Source organism: Callorhinus ursinus, unplaced genomic scaffold (assembly GCF_003265705.2).
Source record: "Callorhinus ursinus isolate GAN/ISIS: 27379988/994484 unplaced genomic scaffold, GSC_fseal_2.0 scaffold68, whole genome shotgun sequence".
NCBI classification, from domain to species: Eukaryota; Metazoa; Chordata; class Mammalia; order Carnivora; family Otariidae; genus Callorhinus; species Callorhinus ursinus.
In genome coordinates, this window is record NW_027397130.1 from 2,680,649 (window position 1) to 2,700,262 (window position 19,614).

Genomic DNA, 19,614 nt, shown 5'->3' on the forward strand with positions numbered 1-19,614 from the left:
TTTATTACCGGTGTTTTAACTAAATCGTGGGTTCCAAGGAGTGGGTGCTGTGCCTTGCAGCTTGGGCGGTAAGAGAAAAGGGTCGGGGAGAGCTGGGCCTGGACTTGGGCTGTCACCGACGCCGCCCCAGCCACGGGTCACCGCGAGCTGAGCAAAAGCGTCTGTGAGTGCGTGGGTGCGCACGCAAGGCATCCGTGGCCCGGCCCTCGCCCCCGTTCCTGGACCTGTCTTCGCCTGTGAGCCCCTGTCTCTCAAGCAGCACTGGACCCCGCGATGCCCCCTGCCACTTCCCGCGCGTGGTTCTCTGGCCGAGTGTCTGTTGCGCGCGTCGGGAAGAGCCGTGGAAAGGAAGTGCACGGCACAGGCCCCGCAGGTCGCCCGGGTCCGCGGGGAGCGGGACGCCCCCACAGCCACTCGTCCCAACCCCAGCCAAGCTCCAGGCTCTGCCTTGGTGGTCGTCCACGCCCTCCCCCAACACACCGAGACCCCCGGCAAGGGGTCGAGGCTGGCGACGCGCGGGGCCGTGGCCTGGCTGGGACGAGCAGCACGGACTGCAGGCAGGGGCAGGTGGCTGCGGGCGTCGGGGACAGGTCCGGGGGCTGGAAGAAGGCGTGCGACGTCCCCCGCGGGGTCCTAGGGCACGGGAAGGCTCGAGCAGGAACAGAGGGTGCTCACTAGGTCTGCATTCGGCTTCCGAGCTAGGAGCGAGCGCTCGAGCCCAGCACGACTCGCAGGGCCCGGAGGGTGGCCGAAGGCAGGGCTGCGCGACAGGAGACAGAGACACAGGCACATTGATTTGTTAGCGGGATGGGGCTGGCGGCGGCGGGGGAGGCCGTTGTCATGGAGACCGAGGGTCGGGTGTGCGGAAGGGGGGAGGGTGCCAAGAGGGGAGCGGGTCCAGGGCGCGAGGCCGGCTTTCGGGGTACCGGTGCGGCCCGCGGCGCCCCAGCACCTGTGCATTGTGCATTGTGCGGCGCGGGCGGCGGCTGGGGGGGAGGGGAGGGCGCGAGTCCGGGCTGTGGGGGTGGGGCGGTCGGGGTCTGCCGAGGGGGCGGGGCCTGGCTGACACCACCTCGGGGGTCCCAGCGAGAGCCCTGGGGGACGCTGAGCACCGGACGGACAACTTGGTGGCGGGGGAGGGGACCCCGGCGAGGACAGAGGGTGGACAGCCCCCTCGCCTGCGCCGCAGACTGACAGCGGCCGGGCCCGCCCTCCCCGCTATGTCACTTCCGGCGGCGGCCCCCACCCCCTCGCGCTCTGTCTCTGGAGTAGCCTCGGACTCCGCCCCCTGGCGATTGGAACGCGGGTCACGTAGCAACGCGGGGGAGAAAGGGAGAGGGGCGTGGCCCGGAGCTCGCCCAATCAGCGCGCAGGGGCTCAGGCCCCAGCCGCTCCGCTTTAGCAACGTCGTTAGCAACACGTGGGGCCGGAGGAAGCGCGGGGCTGGAGGGGAGGGGGGAGCGGGCAGGCGGGAGGGGGGCGGGGAGGGAGCGGGCGCGCGGGAGGGGGAGGAGAACTGACGTCAGCGGGAGAGTATTATGGTCTGTCGTGCGCTGGCTGCTGCTTTTCTGCTCCTGGAAGCGGCCAAGGGGGGAAGCGGCGAGTCAACATGGAGCTTTCAGCGGTGGGGGAGCGGGTGTTCGCGGCCGAAGCCCTCCTGAAGCGGCGCATACGGAAAGTAGGTACCTCCGTGGGCTTCGGACCTAGGCTGGCCGAGCCCTCCCCTCCCGGCCTGGGTTCCCTCCCCCTGCTGCAGCCCAGCTTCCCTTCCCCCAGGTCCCAGCAGCGGCCGCGGCCGTGGCGGCGGCGGCGGCGGCTCTGAGCCCAAGCGCTTTCCTTAGACTTGCAGCGATGCACAGATTGCATGGGTGGGGGGCGGGGTGGGGGGATGAATGCCGGTGCATGCACTTTGTGCAGCGTTTCGTGCAGGGGGTGATGCAGCGAGCGCGTGCCTTTCGCGATGGGATTTCGCGCATTCATCTGGTGCATGCATTTTTTGCATGTATTTCTTGTGTCCTCGTCATGCATTTCTCCCCTTGCACACACACATTTTCCCCTTTGCATCCGCAGGGACGCATGGAATACCTCGTGAAATGGAAGGGCTGGTCGCAGAAGTAAGTAGGTTATATGCAATTCTCAACCCCAGACTGTTGTTCGGGAGGTTTCTTTCTTCCTCTTTTTCCCTTTACGTTGAAATACAGCACAATGCAACAAGAAAAGTTAGAGACAGACACACACACACACACACACACACACACACCCGCCGCTCTTTCCCTGTTCCCGGGACTGACGCCCACTTCTTCCTGATTTCCTCTAGGTACAGCACATGGGAACCCGAAGAAAACATCCTGGATGCTCGCCTGCTCGCAGCCTTTGAGGAAAGGTACAGGCCCTTTCAAGCCTCAGACTCTTGACTTAGGGACAGGGGTCCAGCCTGGACTGGAGTCCCACTAGATTCTTTACTCACACACCCCCTTTCTCTCTCCTTCCTGTCTCTAGGGAACGGGAGATGGAGCTCTATGGCCCCAAAAAGCGAGGACCCAAACCCAAAACCTTCCTCCTCAAGGTGAGATGGCAGTGCCCAGTGGCAGGAAGCAATGTTGTAGTGTGAGATTTTGGGGAAGGGGGCCCTGAGGGCTTATGGACCTTTGGGGTGTCCACTCGTGTTGCTTATTTATAATGTAGGAAGGAGTCCCCAGACGGGCTGTCACCAGGTCAGTGGCAGCGCCAAGTGGTGTCTTGGGGAAAGGGGCTTAGCCACACTAGGCTTATGCCCACACCATCCCAAATAGACACACAGTCCAATACCAGCAAGAAGTGTGCTTGCTGCAAATGGCTGCTTCCAGACGAATTCTCTACCACTTCCCCCAGACTGCTGCCCCTAAGCCCCACCCCCACCCATATAGAAATTCCGAGGCATCAGAGGGCGAAGCAGGGAGGCCCCCCGCTGGAAGAGGGGTGGGGGGGGGGCAGTGGGCAGGGGCCCTGCTCTGCTTTTGACATGCCTTCTCTCCTGCAGGCCCAGGCCAAGGCAAAGGCCAAAACCTACGAGTTCCGAAGCGACTCAGCCCGGGGCATCCGGATCCCCTACCCTGGCCGCTCCCCGCAGGACCTGGCCTCTACTTCCCGAGCCCGTGAGGGCCTTCGGAACATGGGTCTGTCCCCGCCAGGAAGCAGCAGCAGCACTGGCAGCGCCTGCCGGGTGGAGCCCCCGCGGGACCGGGACCGAGAGCGGGAGCGTGAGCGCGAGCGGGACCGAGAGCGGGAGCGGGAGCGGGGTGCCAGCCGCACCGATGACAAACCCAGCTCACCAGGAGACAGCTCCAAGAAGCGAGGCCCCAAGCCCCGGAAGGAGCTCCTGGACCCCTCGCAGAGGCCCTTGGGAGAAGCCAGTGATGGCCTCGGAGATTACCTCAAGGGCAGGAAGCTGGACGAGGCCCCTTCCGGGGCAGGAAAGTTCCCAGCTGGCCACAGCGTGATCCAGCTGGCCCGGAGGCAGGACTCGGACCTGGCCCAGTGCGGTGTGGCCAGCCCCAGCCCGGCGGAGGCCACAGGCAAGCTGGCTGTGGACACCTTTCCGGCCAGGGTCATAAAGCACAGGGCCACCTTCCTGGAGGCCAGAGGCCAGGGCACCCTGGACCCAGGTGGCCCCCGGGTCCGGCATGGCTCAGGCACCCCTGGCTCTGTGGGGGGCTTGTATCGGGACATGGGGGCCCAGGGGGGAAGGCCCTCTCTCATCGCCAGGATCCCAGTGGCCAGAATCCTGGGGGACCCAGAGGAAGAGTCCTGGAGTCCCTCTCTGACCAACCTGGAGAAGGTGGTGGTCACCGACGTGACCTCAAACTTTTTGACCGTCACCATTAAGGAAAGTAACACGGACCAAGGCTTTTTTAAAGAGAAAAGATGAATTGCTGGGTGGGTGATCCCAGGACGAGAGAGCAGGAGAGAGAGTGGGAGCGCAAACTTGGCATAACGCTTTTTATTTCTGGGCGGGAGGCGGCCTTCCGGCTGACCCTGTCCCTAACTTCACACACCCAACCCTTTCCATTTCTCCTCCCTCCCCTCAGTTTTGGTTGGAAAGATTATCTCTAGAGTTATATTTTCTATTAGATGTAAATATGTTATTTAAGAAAAAATATCTAAATATATATATTTCAACTCTTGAAGTTGTTTTATTTAAACAAGGAGAGAGAGAGAGACTCAGTGTGGTTTAGTTGGGGCAGACGGGCTGAGTCGCCGCCCCTCAGCCACCCAGGGCACTAAGGAGGTTGGGGACCAGGGTACCGGACCTCTGTGACGGTGTCCCGAGGGACTCAGCCTACCCACTTGACCCCTCCTCCCTTTTCCCACAGCCCCTTGGTAGACCCCTGGAACCAAGGCAGGACCCGGATTTTTTCTCTCTTCCCATTGGCCCACCAGGCCAACAAAAGATTGGCTCCCCAATCAGAAAAAAAGGGGGTGGGGTCAGTGTGTTTGGCCTTTTTTTTTTTTTTTAAAGATTAAGAAGTCTGTTGGCGGGGCGGGGGGGGTATTCACTTGAATAACTTTTGTGTGTGATGTTGAAGGTAAAAAGTTGCAGGTGGGTGGGGAGCAGCAGATTCCCCCCAGGACCACATCAGGAAATGCACTTTACGGGAGATAACGTGTGTGGGATACACGCCGATCCGATCGTGTGTATGTCATGTGGATAAAATCTCCCAGTTCCCTCGATTCCTTTCCTTACTCCACAGAAAGAAAAGAAATCCAGCGAATCTGTTTACATTCCCGAAATGCCAGGATAAATTGGGAGGATTGCATGTCAGTGCCCAGAGTTCGAGACAGTCGCTTTACAGGAAAAGTGTTTGGGGGTGGACTTTTTCCTTTTCGCGTCCTCTAGCCTCGCCAGGAGAAGAGACGGTGGCCCCCACCTCCCAGGAAGAGTTGGACTAGCCTGCCTCCCTCGGGGAGGGCGGGCCGCCGGCTCTCAGATGGACGCATGGCCAGACAGGCCCACCCTGCGGGACCCACGGAGGGAGGCGCGGCGGCGGGCGCGGCTGGGAGCGGGGGCTCCGCGCCGAGGCCTGGCCGGGAGTGCGGCGGAGGCTCGGGCCTCGGGGCTCGGGGCCGGGCAGGACTCGCATCCCCGGCGGCTCCGGCGGGCGAGGGGAAGGAGGGGCGAGGCGAGGTTTTCATCCAAGAATGCGCATCAGAAACTTTTGCTTTTTCCTCACCCCCCCGCCCTCTTCTTAAAAGCAAAAGCTATAATTTATAGGCCTTTTCGATTCGCGGAGTGTTCTCTATTTGAACTCGACATTCAAACTCCGCCAAAGGGGGCGGGAGGAGCGGGAGTTGAAAAGAGACGGCCGCGGCGGGGGAGGCCGTGCGCGGCGGCGGGGCCCGGGGCGCCCCCGTGCGCTCCAGGGACGCAGGACGCGCGCCCCTCTTTCGACTCGAAAGCACAAATCTGTCTTCCCCCACCCTCCCCCCCAACACACCTCCTTCTCTTCGAGGGCTGATCCTTCGGCCTCCCGGCCTCCCCCGCCCTTAGAGGGCTAGGAAGATTCGACTGCCCACTGCTTGTTTAGGGAGGGCGTGGAGGTCCTGCGCGCGGGAGGAAGCACAGACTCGGGGCGAGCGAGGCTGGGGGCCGGGGCTGGGGGGGAGCTTCTGGATGGGGATACAGGGTGGGAACTCCAGACTTGTCCTCCTCCGCACTCCCCATCTCCCCGCCTCCCTCTTTCCTCCAGACTTTCTTGCCTTTAAAGAGAGGGGGTAAAAAAAAAAAAAAAAGAGGAAGACGGTGTACTACATGATTTTATTTGTTTTTGAATATCAAATTGCGCCTATAAAGAGACGCCCCTGGAATGGGGATTTTTATCTGCTCACATTTGTAAAACTGGTATTTTAGACTTTGTATAAAGAAGCGCCGTTGACCAAGTGTATCTGCTAAAATGTGGACGCTATTTTCAGATGAAGCTTCATTGAAGAGACATGTCTGTTACCCAGTGGACGGTAACTCGGGGACACGTGTCTACCTGGCTGCCGCCTTCCTTTCTCCCTTCCTCCCTCGGCTCCCATCTCCCTCCCTCGGGGCTGACTCTGACTCTTCCTTCCGATGTTCCGGGGCCAGCCTGCTTCTGCCCCTGCCTCCCCTCTGTCCGCCGTCTGTCCGTGGCCATGCCTGTGTGTCTTTTCCGCTCGCTCTTGCGACGCTGACCTGGGGGGTGGGTGGGCAGGGGCCAGGGCCGCGTGGCTGGGAGTCTGCAACCGCGCGGGATGTGCGTGTGTTGTTGAGTTTATTTAATTCTAAGATTTGTACAAATCTAGAATCGATCCCCGCCTCAGCTCAAGAGTGAAGCTTCGGTACCTATCTTCTGCGGTCGTGAATGTCTGTATCCAATACCGCTTTCTACGTGTTTAAATACATACTTTGTAAATAGAGACATGTCTCGGTTTTATTCCTTCCCCTCCCCCTCCCCACTGGAGCAGAGGGAAGACTAGCCTGGGGAGAGAGGACCCTTTCTTCCTGTCTCGTCCACCCCCCACCCTTGCCCCCATCGGCCCCGAGGGATTCCTCCAGTAAAGGCCCGACCCCAACTGGGGGAACTTCCCAACTAGGGGAGGGGGTAGAGGTGGGCTCTGGAGGGAGTGGGCTGTGACTCTCCTTAGCCTCCGGGGGTAGGTCGTGGCTTTCCTCACCTACGGGCTGCAATTTTCTGGGACCCAGGCAGAACTCGGGGACACCAGGAGGATGGGCACTACCTTCAGGGTCCCCTTTCTTCTGGCGGGGCTCCCCGCCCCCCCCCCCGCGCGCCCCACCCCTAGGCCCGAAGGCGCTGGTCCCCGAGGCCCGGGCGCCCCGCAGATGTGCGCCCGGCGGTTCCCGGCCTGCTTCCTGGTGCTGTCGTGGGACCCGCCCCCAGACCCACCCAGCCTCGCCAGCGCTCCCCGAAATGCAGCGCCTCGCGCCTATTGATTGAGGAATTGAATTCGCGGGTATTGCTAGGCAACTGGCTGCTCGGAGCCGGCGCAGAGCACGCTGATGTGATTAGTGAACCTGGCGCGGCCGCGGCGCAGCCCCGCGCCCCCCGCCCCCCGCCAGCCTCTCGGTCCCCGATCTTCTTGGGGTGTAGGAGCCCCAACGCTGGGCGAGGCGCGGTCCGGGAAGAGCAGAGCGCAGGGTGGGGATAGGGGTTCTTGGCCCTTCCGGGCGAAGACTTTGCAGGGCGCCGACGTGGGGCGGCGGGGGAGAGGCGCCTTCCGGACCCCAAGGCGGCCATGGCTTGTCCCAGTCCCACCCCTGTAGCCCCCCCGCAGACCGCGTCGCGCAGAGAAGCCCTGACCTAGGCGCACTGGCAGAGCGCGAAGGGAGAGGCGTGGGGACGCGTTCGCCCGCACATCTCCAGTCTTCGGCCAACCGGTTGGGGACCCCGCCCTTGGCGGTGCTCTCCGCGCCTCTTCCCCCAGTTCTGAGAGCTGAGTGGGAGGATCGGGGAGGGAGGGAGCGACTGGCGCCAGGGCTGGGGCAGCGGGTCATGGGGCGTCGAGTGCCCTTCGGACTTGAGGGGCCTGCGCCCACAGCGGGCAGAGTCGGGGCGGGGATGGAGTGGGGTGGCCTGGCGAGGGGCGCCAGGGGCGCTCGCCCCTCAGCTGTGGCCCAGCTGCTCGATCGGGACTCCCTCCAGCGACCTCTCCTGGGTGTTTGGGCAGCGGAGAGGACTCGTGTTTAGGAAGATGCGAGGGCGCCGACTCTGTCCCCTTTTCCCGGCTGGCTGGCCACCATCAAACTCGGCTTTGACCGGGAGCTCCTTGCGCGGTATCCGTTCCCTGGGCAGGTTCTCCAGGAGAGTGACCAGGAGCGGAGGCCTTGGCCCGCAGTGCCGCCTCTGTCCTAAGGCAGGGTCGGCTCCTCTGGCCGACGCTGGTTGGACTGGAATCTTTATGGCTCTTTGAAGCGCGGCGGATCGAATCCATTTTTCTGTCCCTTTGGTGCTTACAACGCACCGATCCTAGGGGAGGCCCTGTGCTGTGAGCGGGAGACCCGACGGCGAGAACGCCGGCATCCAGCGCTTTGGGGGCTCATGCTCTAACTTTCTCCTCTCACCAAAAACTCCTCCAGGCCCGGTGGGGGCCACGGATCCAGCTGGAGTCTGAGATGGGAGCTGCTCAGTGTTTGGCGGCGCTCCACGGCGTCCAGCCTTCGGGGCCTGGACACGGGGAAGAGGCTGTGGGTTGGGGCCGGGGCTTTCTTCCGGACACTTCGGAAATGGAGGCTGCCAGGGGCATCTGGGAGCAGTCGGGGTGGGGGTCGAGCAATTCGATTCCCCGGGGCAGCTCGGAGTCCGAGGTAGGGAATGTCCCCTGCGCGTCCGAAGAGCCAGAGGCTCGAAGTCCGCGGGTCGCGCGCGCCCTCTAGAGGCGATGGCCTGAGTCCCTCTCCGGGCGCCCACCCCCTCCGGGCCTTTCGATTCGCCGAGTGCTTGTGGCCAGTGCCTTTCTGGCTCTTGAAAGCAGCCCCGGGAAAGCCGCATCTCCCCCACCCCAAAGCACGCTACAGTGGGCCACGGTGGGCGCCCGCTCTGCGCCCTCCCTCGCGGAGGGGAAGGGGGTGATCAGCCGCCGGGATCCCCGTAGCCTTGCTGAGCCATCCCGCCAGGCGCCCTTGGGCCGGACCCGGCGGCGCGGGGCTGAGTCCGGGGAAGGCCGCGGGCCGGGTCGGGCCCCTTGGCAGCCCAGTCCATTCTTTCTGGGAATGAGGTGGATTAGGCCATCAGATCAGCTGCGCAGAAATGAACAAAGGCCGGTGTGGGTGAGGGCCCCGTACCCGTCTGGCGCAGGCTCTAGAGACAGGGGCTCCCACGAAAGCCTGGCTCGCCACCAGGGGCAACGCCGGCTCCTGCTCCGCGTGCCCACTCCTTCCTGGCCATCCCCACCCCCTTTCTGCCCTCTCAAAAGCCAGAGGCCCGCCAGGGAGGCGTCATCCCTGCCCACCTTCTCCAAAACAAAACAGCTCCAGCCTCCCTGCAGGGGCGACAAAAGAAAGCAGGCCTGCAGCCTTGCTGCAAGAGTTGCACTTCCAATTCTCTGGCCTTTTCTGGAGAGTGCGTTGCATTTCTATTTGTCGTGAGAACCTCCTCCCCAAGGAAAACATCCAGGCCTTCGCCCCAACTAGCCTTTCAACTGGTGGTGGCCAACATCCAGTTCCAACTTCTGTCTTCACTTCAAAGGGAGCTTGATTCTCCCTGGAGGATGAAATCTATGAACACATTCAGGCTGAGGGTGATGCAAACCTTGAAGGCCCAGGGAAGGTTCTAGAATAGGCAAATCAGCTCCTAATTATGAGCTAGGAGTTAGGAGTACATAGCACACCAGTGACTCCAAACCTCTGGAGTGCCACAGCGACTCCTCTGGAGGTTTTAGAGCTGTGTCCTTCTGAAGTGTTAGCACAGGGGGTGGACTCGGGTTATGCAGCTTTCCAGCACAGCATCTTTGGGGTTAACTTAAAGTCTTGCTTTCTGGGAAAGGTCTCCAAGTGAGTTTATTATGTCGGGGCAGCATCCTGGCCTCTGCCTACTAGATGCCAGGAGCAGCAACCTTCACCCCTGCCCCCTAGTTGTGACCACCAGAATCATCTCTCGACGTGGCCAGATAGCCCTTTGTGAACTGCCGGTGTAGGGGTTCACAGTTCTAACCAACCCCACCCCTTTGCTTAGAAAAAACACCCCCCCCCCCCCCCCCCCCCCCCCAAAGGGGCTAGCCCTTTCCCGAAGGCTTGGATGTTTCCGTCAGTCCACATCCAGAGTATTTTGGGCAAGTGAAGAGAGATTATTGTTTCCAGGCATCCCGCGTGATGTACACCAGGCTGACAAGTTAAAAAAGAGATTTATTGATATACTAAAAGTTAACAGAAAGTAAGACAAACCCCGACACCACTTACTAATGTCTTTCCCCTGCAAAATAAATTAATGTCAAAAACCAAAAAACAAACCTGCAACCTATGCCTAGTGTTAGTTTTCCAAAAATACTAGAAAGGCAACAGAATCTTTAGATGTACTTGAGCAAAAGCTCTGGTCATCTAGGCACTACCTTGCCCCTCCTCCCACCCCCTCCCCCCAAACCACCACCAGCTTCCTGGGGGAAGTATTTTCTCTAACTGGTAGGTTCTGATTGAATATGGGGGCTGGGCTGCCATCTTGCTTTCCACAAAGATCCTAAGCTTCCCGGGGCAATAACATATTCACTTTTGTTCTCTCTGTTAAAAAAGCAAACAAACAGCCATAGTTTAAAGCAATTAGAAGTGGCATACACGAATGATTTTTTTTTTTAATTAAAAAACACAAATCAAGCCAGCAATTGGCACTGGTCCAAACCTCTGGTCCTCCTTGTTTCCCCCTAATGAAACCTCTAGGCCCAGAGCCCTCTTAGTCACGTCAGGATTTTGAGTGTAACCAAACCAAGGCACACTCTTTTTGGTACCAAAAAATATATATAAAAATATGTCAAACCTTCTTAAGGACAGACTGGCCACTTCTTCCTATCCATGACAAGCAAACAAAGACGCGACACAACTAAAACACCCATTCAGTATACACTGTGCTGCAGTCCATGTGGGGAACCCTGCAGAATCAGCAAGGAATCTCCAGCCAGACGTGACTGATGCCACACACACGCGCGCGCACACACGCACACATAGCAGCAAATAAAAGAGTACTACTTTTATTGGTAAACATGACAATCAACTCTCCAGCGGAGGCGGTCACGCCTGCACGTGTGTGCACGCACACACACACACGCACGCACACACCCTTTTAAACATGAACCACATGGAGTCACAAGCACCAAGGAAACCACACAACACAGCAAGAAGGCAAAGTGGCTGGGAGTAAGGTGTTTGCAGTCAACTTTGGGATTGAAGTAGCTGGTAAACAGGAAGGCACCACGTCGGGGTTTGGAGACCCGGCTGTCGAGAATGTCAGGTCAGTGCTGGCATGCATTTGTCCAGCAGCGCACCGAAGCCCAGGGTTGGGCCCTAAGGGCTCAGACAGCTGCTGGAGGCCTGGCTCTGCAGCCTCTAAGGCAGCCCGGTGCCTGGCAGAAAGGGAGGTTCAGAGCCTGGAGGCCATCAGCCCCTCTGAGGGGAAGGCAGCCCAGAGGAGCCCCTCTAGTCATAGCCAGGGAACATCCGGGTGTCCAGGGACTGGAGGGGAAGCTGGTGTCAGCAGCCCAGTGTGCTGGGATCCCTTTCTTCCAGACTTCCAGACTGTGCAGTGAGCTGCAATCTCTTCCCCACCCCCACCCCCCGCCTCCTGGGGGGCAGAGCGTGGGGGGGTCAATTCTCCCCTTTGCTGCCCGCTTTCCAGTTCTAGCCTGGTTGTCTGGGATGCTGAGCTCTCAGATCTGCCAAGATGGGCACCACTCCCGCTGCAGCCCACAACGGCCACCACGCAGGTGACCCAGGAGCCACATGTGGATACCCCTTAGCAAGGTCCTGGACACGGGTCTGTCCCCAAAGGCACACTGTTGAAACTGATTCAGACACACAAAAGCCATCTCTATTTGGCGCGGAGGGTGAGGGTCGAGGGAGCTGGAGGTCTGGCAGGCCCACCCCTCAGAAAGCAGAGCTTACCGCGTAAGCCTGGGCTCCTCCGTGATCAAGGCAACAGGACAGAGGGAGAGCCCACACGGGTTGGCTGGCTTTCACCAACCACTGAGGCAGAACAGGACCCTGCACCTCCACTTTTCTTTTGGCATCACAAAGACCTGGTGACCCCACTCCTTGACCCACCTTTCTGCCACAAGCCATACCAGGCAGCTCCCAGACTCGGCCCGTCTGGGGGCAGGCAGATCTGGCCTTTCAGGTCGTGCCCCACTTCCAAAGGATTCAGGGACATGGCTTCGCAGCTGGGAAGGAGCTCGTGGAATCCCCAAAGGTGGGAGGGATTGTCAGGGAGAGGAGGTGCCCATCGACCGTGGCAGAGGTGGGCACGGTGGGAGCTGTGCCAAACACCTGTCCAAAGCCGGGAGGCTGGAGGCCACGGAGGGTGGGCCTAACCCCAGCGACTGCCCACACTCCCACCTTCCAGGGGCTCTTGGGGGCAGTTTGTGGGGCCACAGCTGTCCCTGCACAGAACAGCACAAACAGCAGAAAGGAGGGCAGCCAAAGTGACACCCTTCTGCTTCTGCTCCCCTGGAAATGGGGAGGCTCTAGTGAAACAGCTCTGGGACCAGCCCCCTCCCAGTTCGTGATTTCTGGCCAACACTGGAGCAGTTGTTAATGTGAACCAGGGTTCCCGAGCACCCCAACAGCAAGCACCTGCCCTACATTCAGGCCGCAGTCTTGAGCTGTTGGCATGGGGCAGGGACAGGGAGACAGACAGGCCCCCTGGTCCTTGCCAGTCGGGCACCACTCCGAAGGGGAGTCCTGGCTGGCGAGGCCCCTTACCTGCCCCTCGGTGAGCCCTGGAGCAGTCCCTCAAGATCTTGCCCTCAGCCCAGTCCACATCCCCTCCCCACCACTGGGCAGGAACTACCGAGCTGGGTCCCTCCTCGAACAGCTGTGTCCCCCGGATATGCAGAGGAAAGCTGACCCCCCACCCTGTCGTCACAGGCAGGGCAGTTCAAACAGTAAACTGGGGGCGGCCTTGAGGAACGTTCGGCCAGAGACACGGGAAGGCAGACGTCCTGAGGCATGTGGGAAGTGAAGCAAAGGCCCCGAGGTAGGAACGAGGGCAAGGCCAGGCCTTGGCAAGGCATCGAGATACTGCCCTGCCTGAAATCACAGGCAGGGCCAGAGCAAGTCCCCTCCAAGCCTGCCCCGGAAGGAGGCCACCCGGACCCCAGAAAGGGCTTGGGGGTGCAGGGCAGTTATCAAAGTAAAACCAGAGGCCAGAGAAGGGCAGGCAAGAGCCAGGCCGCCGCAGGGCATCAGTAATGTCTCAGGTTGAAGAAGCCCACGCTGGTGGGAGACTCCTTCACGGTGACCGTGATGAGGTTGGCAGTGACATCGGTGACAAAGACGTGCTCAATGAGGCTGCGGGTGGGCTTCCAGTCCTGGCTGGTCTGGACAGACACAGATGGGTTTTGTGCGGCGCCGGGCGGTGAGGCTGAGCCGGGCTCTGAGTCGGAGCTGCTCTCCTCCCCGGCGCTCGGCTCTCCAGGCAAGGCTGTCTTGCGTGCTTCCCCGGGGGCCGTGTGGCCCTCCTGACCGCTGGTGGCCAAGCTGCCCCTGACACAGTCCCTCTTGCCCACAGAGGGCAGAGCCGCCACCCTGGAAGGCAGCTTCTCACTCTTGCTGCCATCAGAGGGCATGGTGGACCCACTCCCCACTGCGGGGCCGCCCCCGGCGCTCTTCCCTGCAGCTGGGCAGGTGGCAGGGACACCCTTGCTGGCTGTGGCATGGCGGGCAACCATGCCCACCCCCGCTGTGCCGTTCTTGACACTCTGTAAGTCCAAGACCTGGAGGCTCAGCTCCTGGGTGGGTGCAGGCTGGGGGCCCAGGCACCCGGCAGGGCCCTTGCTGCTACTGTGGACATAGGGGGGCCCCCCTGCACTCCCCCCTTTCTGCTCCACAGCCCCACTGCTGGGGGCCTTTGGGACTTTGCTTCCTGGGGAGCTGATCCCCAGCTCCCCCTTCTGCGTCCTCACCTTAAGGTCCAGCCCGAGGCCACACTTGCCGGCGGTCTGGGCCTTGAGGGCCAGTCTGCTGGCGGCCTGGGCCTGGTTCTGGCTCATTCGGTTCATGTAGTGCACGATGGAGCTCTGCCAGCTGATGCCACCCCGGCTGGGGCTGCCAGCCATGCCCTTCATCAGGCTGGCCAGGTTCTCCGGGGTGGCCATGGTGCTGGGGCCTCCGCAGGCCTCCTTGGCGTGGGCCTTCAGAGCGGCCAGGCCTGCCACGGGGGCGCTGAGCGGAGGAGGCAGCTTGCTGGCCGGCACCCCCAGGTCCTTCCGGGCGGTCTTCAGCACCTTGGCCAGGCTCACGGGTCTCCGGGCCGCCTTCTGCTCCGGGGGCAGGGGCTTGCGGCCTCGCTTCTTCCGGATGGGGTCCTTCAATTCGGGTTTGGCCACCAAGATCTGGGCCTTCTTCTGAGGCACCGGGTGGGTCTCGCGGCCCCGGGGACCCCTCTTGGCGTCTAAGTCACTGTCGTCCTCTTCATCGGAGGAGGTGGAGGAAGACGTGGAGGAAGAAGAGGAGCTGCTGGATTTGGAGGGCGCGTCAGGTTCCTGCAAAGACAGAGCACGGGTGTCACCGGCTGGAAGGCCGGGCCCCCAGGACACCTCAAAGCTGACACCTCCAGTGGCTTCCACCCCAGAGAAGCAGCCAGGAGGGAGCGATGCCGCACCAGCTTGCTCCGGAAGAGATCGGAAAAATCCTTGTGAGATTCCACGAGATGCAGTTAAAAGCAGAATGAGCAAGGGGCGCCTGGGTGGCTCAGTTGATTAAGCGACTGCCTTCGGCTCAGGTCATGATCCTGGAGTCCCGGGATCGAGTCCCGCATCGGGCTCCCTGCTCAGCGGGGAGTCTGCTTCTCCCTCTGACCCTCGCCCCTCTCATGTGCTCTCTCATTCTCTCTCTCAAATAAATGAAATCTTTAAAAAAACAAAAATAAAAAAAAATAAAAGCAGAATGAGCAGAACAAAGAACAGGTGGTTTGTGAAATCAGAGCCGAGCAACGAAGCAAAGAGCATGCGCGGTCACGTCCCAGGCACTACGGCCTTGAAGGGGGGGATGCTGGTTTGGCTCCAGGCTCCCTAGCAGACGGCTCAGAAAGGGAAGCGCAGAGCTTACGAGGCAGGCCAACTAGTGCGTGTAGGCACGCTCCGTAATCTGAAGCAAGGGGACACCCTGCCCCAATCCTCCCACTTGCAAATCGGACCCCTTCAGAACATTCCAGCACACAGGGGAACAAACTGCTGCCCTCCTGACTTCTGGGCGTCAGGGCGCCCTGTGTCTCACTGGGCTGGCATTTCCAAGGGCACACTTTAGGGAAACAGAGCCAATGCCGCTCCCTGCTGTGAAACTTGCGGGCCCTCAGCTGGGCACGATCCAATCCAACCCGGAGCCTCAGAGCCTCCTTGCCCAGCCAGGCCCACGGCCTCTATGCCGCTTCCGTGGTCCCCAGCTGGTCACCCCAGCTGATGAGAGCCCAAGGCCACAGGACCCCCCCTACTCCCACCGTCCTGCTTGAAAGGAAGATTGTGAGGAGCAGGCCAGGGCGGACCGGCCAGCAAGCCTTAAAGCGAGGTTCTCACAGCCTCCCGAAGGGCGGTTTCTCGAAGTGACTGAGCTCTTGGCCACACAGTGTGGGTTCGGGATCCCGGGGCAGTGCCCTTGAGAAAGGAATCCTAGGCACATCCCAGACTGGGGCCGTGACCCTTCTCCCCACCCTGCCTCTGAACTGCTGAAGGGAGGGCACTGCCCCGGACCCCCAAGCGTGCGTCCCTGCGAGCTGCCCTGGTTGGCTGCGCCTGCTCAGTGAACCCCTGAGCACCCCGTGTGCATGAGTCCAGTTCTTTCCTGTTGCCCCAAGAGAGTGCTCGGCCGCCAAGTCTGACCCTGCCATCCCCTAGAAAGGGGTGCAGAAGGGACACCAAATGAACAAGAAAGCAGCTCTGGAGGGGATCAGCTGGGGCTGGGGCAGGGGCAGGGGCTTGCTGTTGCCCCCTGCTGGCAGAGGCACGCAGCCGCCAGCAAGGAAGGAGACAGGAGGCCAGGGTCTTCTGAGCCAGGGATGGACCTCTGTGGAAGAGCCAGTGCGATCCCCCTTCCCCAGAGCCCTCAACCCTCCTGCCTCTGCCTTCCACTCTGCGCAGAGGGGTGCGAGGACGGAAGCGGCCACCCACCTTGAGCTTGGAGTGCCGGCTACAGGACACCACCGTGTGCTTCCTTGGCCGGCCCCTGGGTCGCTTGCCTCTCTTCCGGTTCTGCACCTCCTTCTCGTGTTCCCTTAAGACAATCACCAGTCACAGTGGGAGAAGCCCTACATGACCTTTCCCAGCCCATCCCTTATATCCCAATAAAAACAACTTCACAAGAGTCAAAAAAACCCAAAACAACAACAAACAAACAAACAAGGTGGGAGAAGCCCTGTGCACACACCCTCTCCCACCACACGGGAACCCCAGGCCGCCAAACACCGCCCCTCCATACTCCAGGCCTGCGGCAGCTTATCCTCAGTCCCACCGCAAACATGTGCCATTCACGAACATGCCCAAGGCAGACGTCTAGATCCTTCTCCTTCCAATATGCTATTAGTTTTTTACCTATAGCTTTTATTGCATTTGGGTAAAAATGAGTGAAAGAAATTTCAGCAAAGCCGGGAAAGGAACAATTCTCCAGTTTTCCCAGACTCCTCTTCAGACAGCCCCGTGCTAATCCCGGCCACTTTCCACGGGGAGAATGTTTCGTGGAACTTCTAGAATGCAGCCCACTAGAAGGAGCCTTCGTTGTCCCACGGTCCAACCCCAGGGCTCCAAACAAGAGTCGCGGGCTGGCAGACAAGGACCACTGGCCCCAGCCTCTGCCCCTCCGGTCTGCGAGCACTGGTCAGGGGAACCAAGGGCTCTGGTGCCACCCTGCACTCTGGTCTTCCCAGAGCCAGTGCCCTTGGCTCACTTCCGACTTCCTTTTCCTAACACCTCTCTGTTCCTAGATTGTGCTCTTGACAGATGCGCTGGAGGTGCCTGATCCCGAAGTGGCTGGAGCTCAAAGCCCGCACCTCCGGTAGCACACCCTTAATCAGCTCCCAGAACGCGGGGTCATGAAGCCAAGAAAGCTGCCTCCGGCCCCACCCCCAGAGAAAGCTTCTATTGCAGGCCACCCTGGGGAAAAGGCTGATTCAGAGACGCTTCCCAGTAATTAAAAGGGGCAACTGTCATCTTGTTGGGGCCTGGAAGGCGCTCTCTTAAAGAATCCAATTAGTACAACCAGACAGAACTCATACTCTCCGAAGCAGCCCCCAACCTGTCTCCCAGAAGGATGGGGGCATCCCCTGGGTCTCCTCTGCTGACACATTAACCTGCACCTGCAGATTCTGAATCTCAGACCTGCCCTTACAAACGCCACCCCACCCCCAAGTACGGGACTGCCAGCTCCTAGTTTAGGGGGGAGGCTGTCGCCTGGGTGCAGAAGGGGAGACACCCACCTTCCCAGATTTCTCTTCCCCATGATGTAAGTCAGATCACCCCATGCTTGTTTTCAACTCTCACACCTCCTGGATATTTCACCCTCGTCCTTGTCTGCTATGCAATAACCGAAAAGGACACACACTCTTTCAGCAGCTAGGCGGCTGTGTCTTGCAGAGAAACGGACCAGCTCCCGCCACCCCTCGTCCCCTGCCCAGGCTTACAAGACCCGAATTATGAATTCAACAGCGGACAAATTACTGATGAGCTTTTCCAAAGGTATGGAGGCAAGCATACGCTGGCCTCGTCTCTCCTAACTCTGCTCAAAGCCCATCTTTACTTGCTTCCCACTGCATGGCCTCTTGGAGAAGACCCTGCTACAATGGGGGTAAAAAGCGGACCAGAGAACAAGCAGGCCAGATGGAAGAGCTGCTGAGCAACTCGTTTATCTGCGTCTATCAACAGGGCAACCCACAGCAAAGTCACCCCCCACCCCCCGCACTGTGCTTAGGGACACTGCTCCCTGGCCCCCCCTGCCCGGAGGCGGGCCCCCCCCCCCCACCTGCCCCTCATCACCCTTTTGCCTATCTGAAGGAGGTCTCTCTTAACCCAGCTCTATCTAAAACTGGAGATGACATCTAAAATCACAGAAGCAAGTTTGTCCCCTGAGACTTGCAAGGGTGGTCCACCCCCCCCACCCCTGTACCACCTGTTTTGCAGTCTAAAGAAAAATAAATGTGTCGCTTCCGGTACAGAACCCACTAACTTTCTGCTGTGCTGCTTCAGCTCCCTCTCTGGGCCTTCCCTTGCTCCATGGCACCCTCAGGGAGCACTGGGCGGCCAGACCACTATTTGTACGGCAAACCTGCCATCCTAGTTCTTATTAGTACTGTTGACAAATGACTCAACAGAAAAGGCCAACAAGAGAAGCCATAACTTTTCAGAAAGGAACCAAGAAGGTTCATTTTTGCAAGTATGGCTGTGAGAAGGACCCAGAGCAGCACTAATGCAGTGACTTCCGAGCTCTGGACACGGCGCTGGCCAGCCAAGGGAAGGCAGGGGAGGGGCTCATCTGGGACCTCAAAGCTCGGCCCACCTCCACCGACAGCCCCAGCACAGGAGGCCCTCAGACCACAGCCCAAGCCCAGGACCCCTGGAAGGCCTGCTTGGCCCTGAACCACAACAGGACAGGCCACGGTCTCCCCAATACTCTCCCCCTTCCCACACGTGCTGTTAACTTTCTCACTTCTTCTGGAAGGCCAGGAGCAGCCTTGGGTCCAAGATATTTTCCTCTGGCTCCCAGCTGTTATGTCTGTAAAAGCAAAACGCAAGGCGTCAAGAAACACCAGGCCGGGAAAGGCCACTTCAGAAACCAGCTGGAGTGGGGCCGCCCCCTTGCCCTCCAATCCCTGCTGATGGCAAGGGCACCGGGGTGCTGTGGCAGAGTCCCCCTAAATCCCACCTGTGCCTAGGATGAGTTCCTGGAGACTGGGGGCCTTAAGGCCAATACCCCAGCCCCAAACTCCAAGGGAAACCACCACCTCAATCCTCAATTAACTAACATGCGGCCTCAGGAAAACTCCACAGTCTCCCCCTGGGAGGAAAAACAAATCCCAATAAAATGGGAAGTTGCCGGGAGGGAAGCCCCCAAAGCCTGGCCCGGATCCAGCGAGGGAAGGGAAGGCTGCTCCAGGATGCAGGGAGGGGCAGGCCGAGGGGCACAGAAGCGCTGCCCAAAGATTCAGAACAATGTGGCTGGCGCCCGAGCGAGCGCGGGCGAGGGCACCCGGAGGGGAAAGCAAAGAAAGAAAAGTGGGGTCCGGGAAGAAAGGGGAAACGGGTGTGCCCGAGGGGCTGTAAACAGAGCCCCTTCCGGGGATGCCAAGTCCCCTTCCATACTTTAAAAAGGGGGGGGAAGGCGCCCTTACACCCATCAATAGGAAGCTCAGGTTACAGTGGGGAAAATATGGACGGGAGAAGGGGGGGTTCACGTCCCGCGGGGAGGGCTGAGGCGGGCCGGGGGCGCAAGCAACAAATGGGCGCGGGTGGAGCGCGCGGCCGGAGGGGCTTCCGGGGGAGGCCGCCCAGCCCCGCGCCCCGCGGGCCCGTAAACAAAGGGCTGCCCCGCGCAAGGCTGCGCGCCCCCTTCCCGCCGAGCCCGCAGGGACCCCGCGAACTTCCCGCCCAGCGCGCGGACGCCCCCGCCCCCCCGGGGCCGAGGTGGCGCGGGCGGGAAGGCGCGCGCCGCGTCGTCGGGGACTCACTTGGAGGACCAGCCGCGCCACTTGACCAGGTACTCCAGCTTGCCCTGCAGGGAGAGAAGAGGCGCGTGAGCCGGGGCGGGCGGGCGCGGGGCGGGCGCGGACCGGGCCGCACGCACCTTGCGGAGCCGCTTGCTCAGGATGCACTCGGCGGCGAAGACCTGCTCGCCCACGCTGCTCAGCTCCTCCATGCTGCCGCGCGCGCCCGCCCCGACCGCGGCGCCCGCCGCTCCCCGCACAGCCGCCGCCG

At 60.6% G+C, this 19,614-nt stretch overlaps 2 protein-coding genes across 2 annotated transcripts; one reads left to right on the top strand and one right to left on the bottom strand.

Annotated features, from left to right (window-relative positions):
* Nucleotides 1-1,506: 1,506 nt before the first annotated feature.
* Nucleotides 1,507-4,162, top strand: CBX8 (chromobox 8). Its single transcript, XM_025859859.2, has 5 exons — nt 1,507-1,678; nt 2,071-2,114; nt 2,318-2,383; nt 2,500-2,566; nt 3,020-4,162. The coding sequence occupies exons 1-5, from the start codon at nt 1,610-1,612 to the stop codon at nt 3,905-3,907; spliced, it is 1,134 nt and encodes a 377-aa protein (XP_025715644.1). The 5' UTR covers nt 1,507-1,609; the 3' UTR covers nt 3,908-4,162.
* Nucleotides 4,163-10,679: 6,517 nt separating this feature from the next.
* On the bottom strand, nt 10,680-19,606 carry CBX2 (chromobox 2). Its single transcript, XM_025859973.2, has 5 exons — nt 19,484-19,606; nt 19,368-19,411; nt 18,350-18,415; nt 15,823-15,925; nt 10,680-14,202 (listed from the first exon to the last, which is right to left on the bottom strand). Exons 1-5 carry the CDS (start codon nt 19,553-19,555, stop codon nt 12,904-12,906), a joined length of 1,584 nt encoding a protein of 527 aa, XP_025715758.1. The 5' UTR covers nt 19,556-19,606; the 3' UTR covers nt 10,680-12,903.
* Nucleotides 19,607-19,614: the final 8 nt, after the last annotated feature.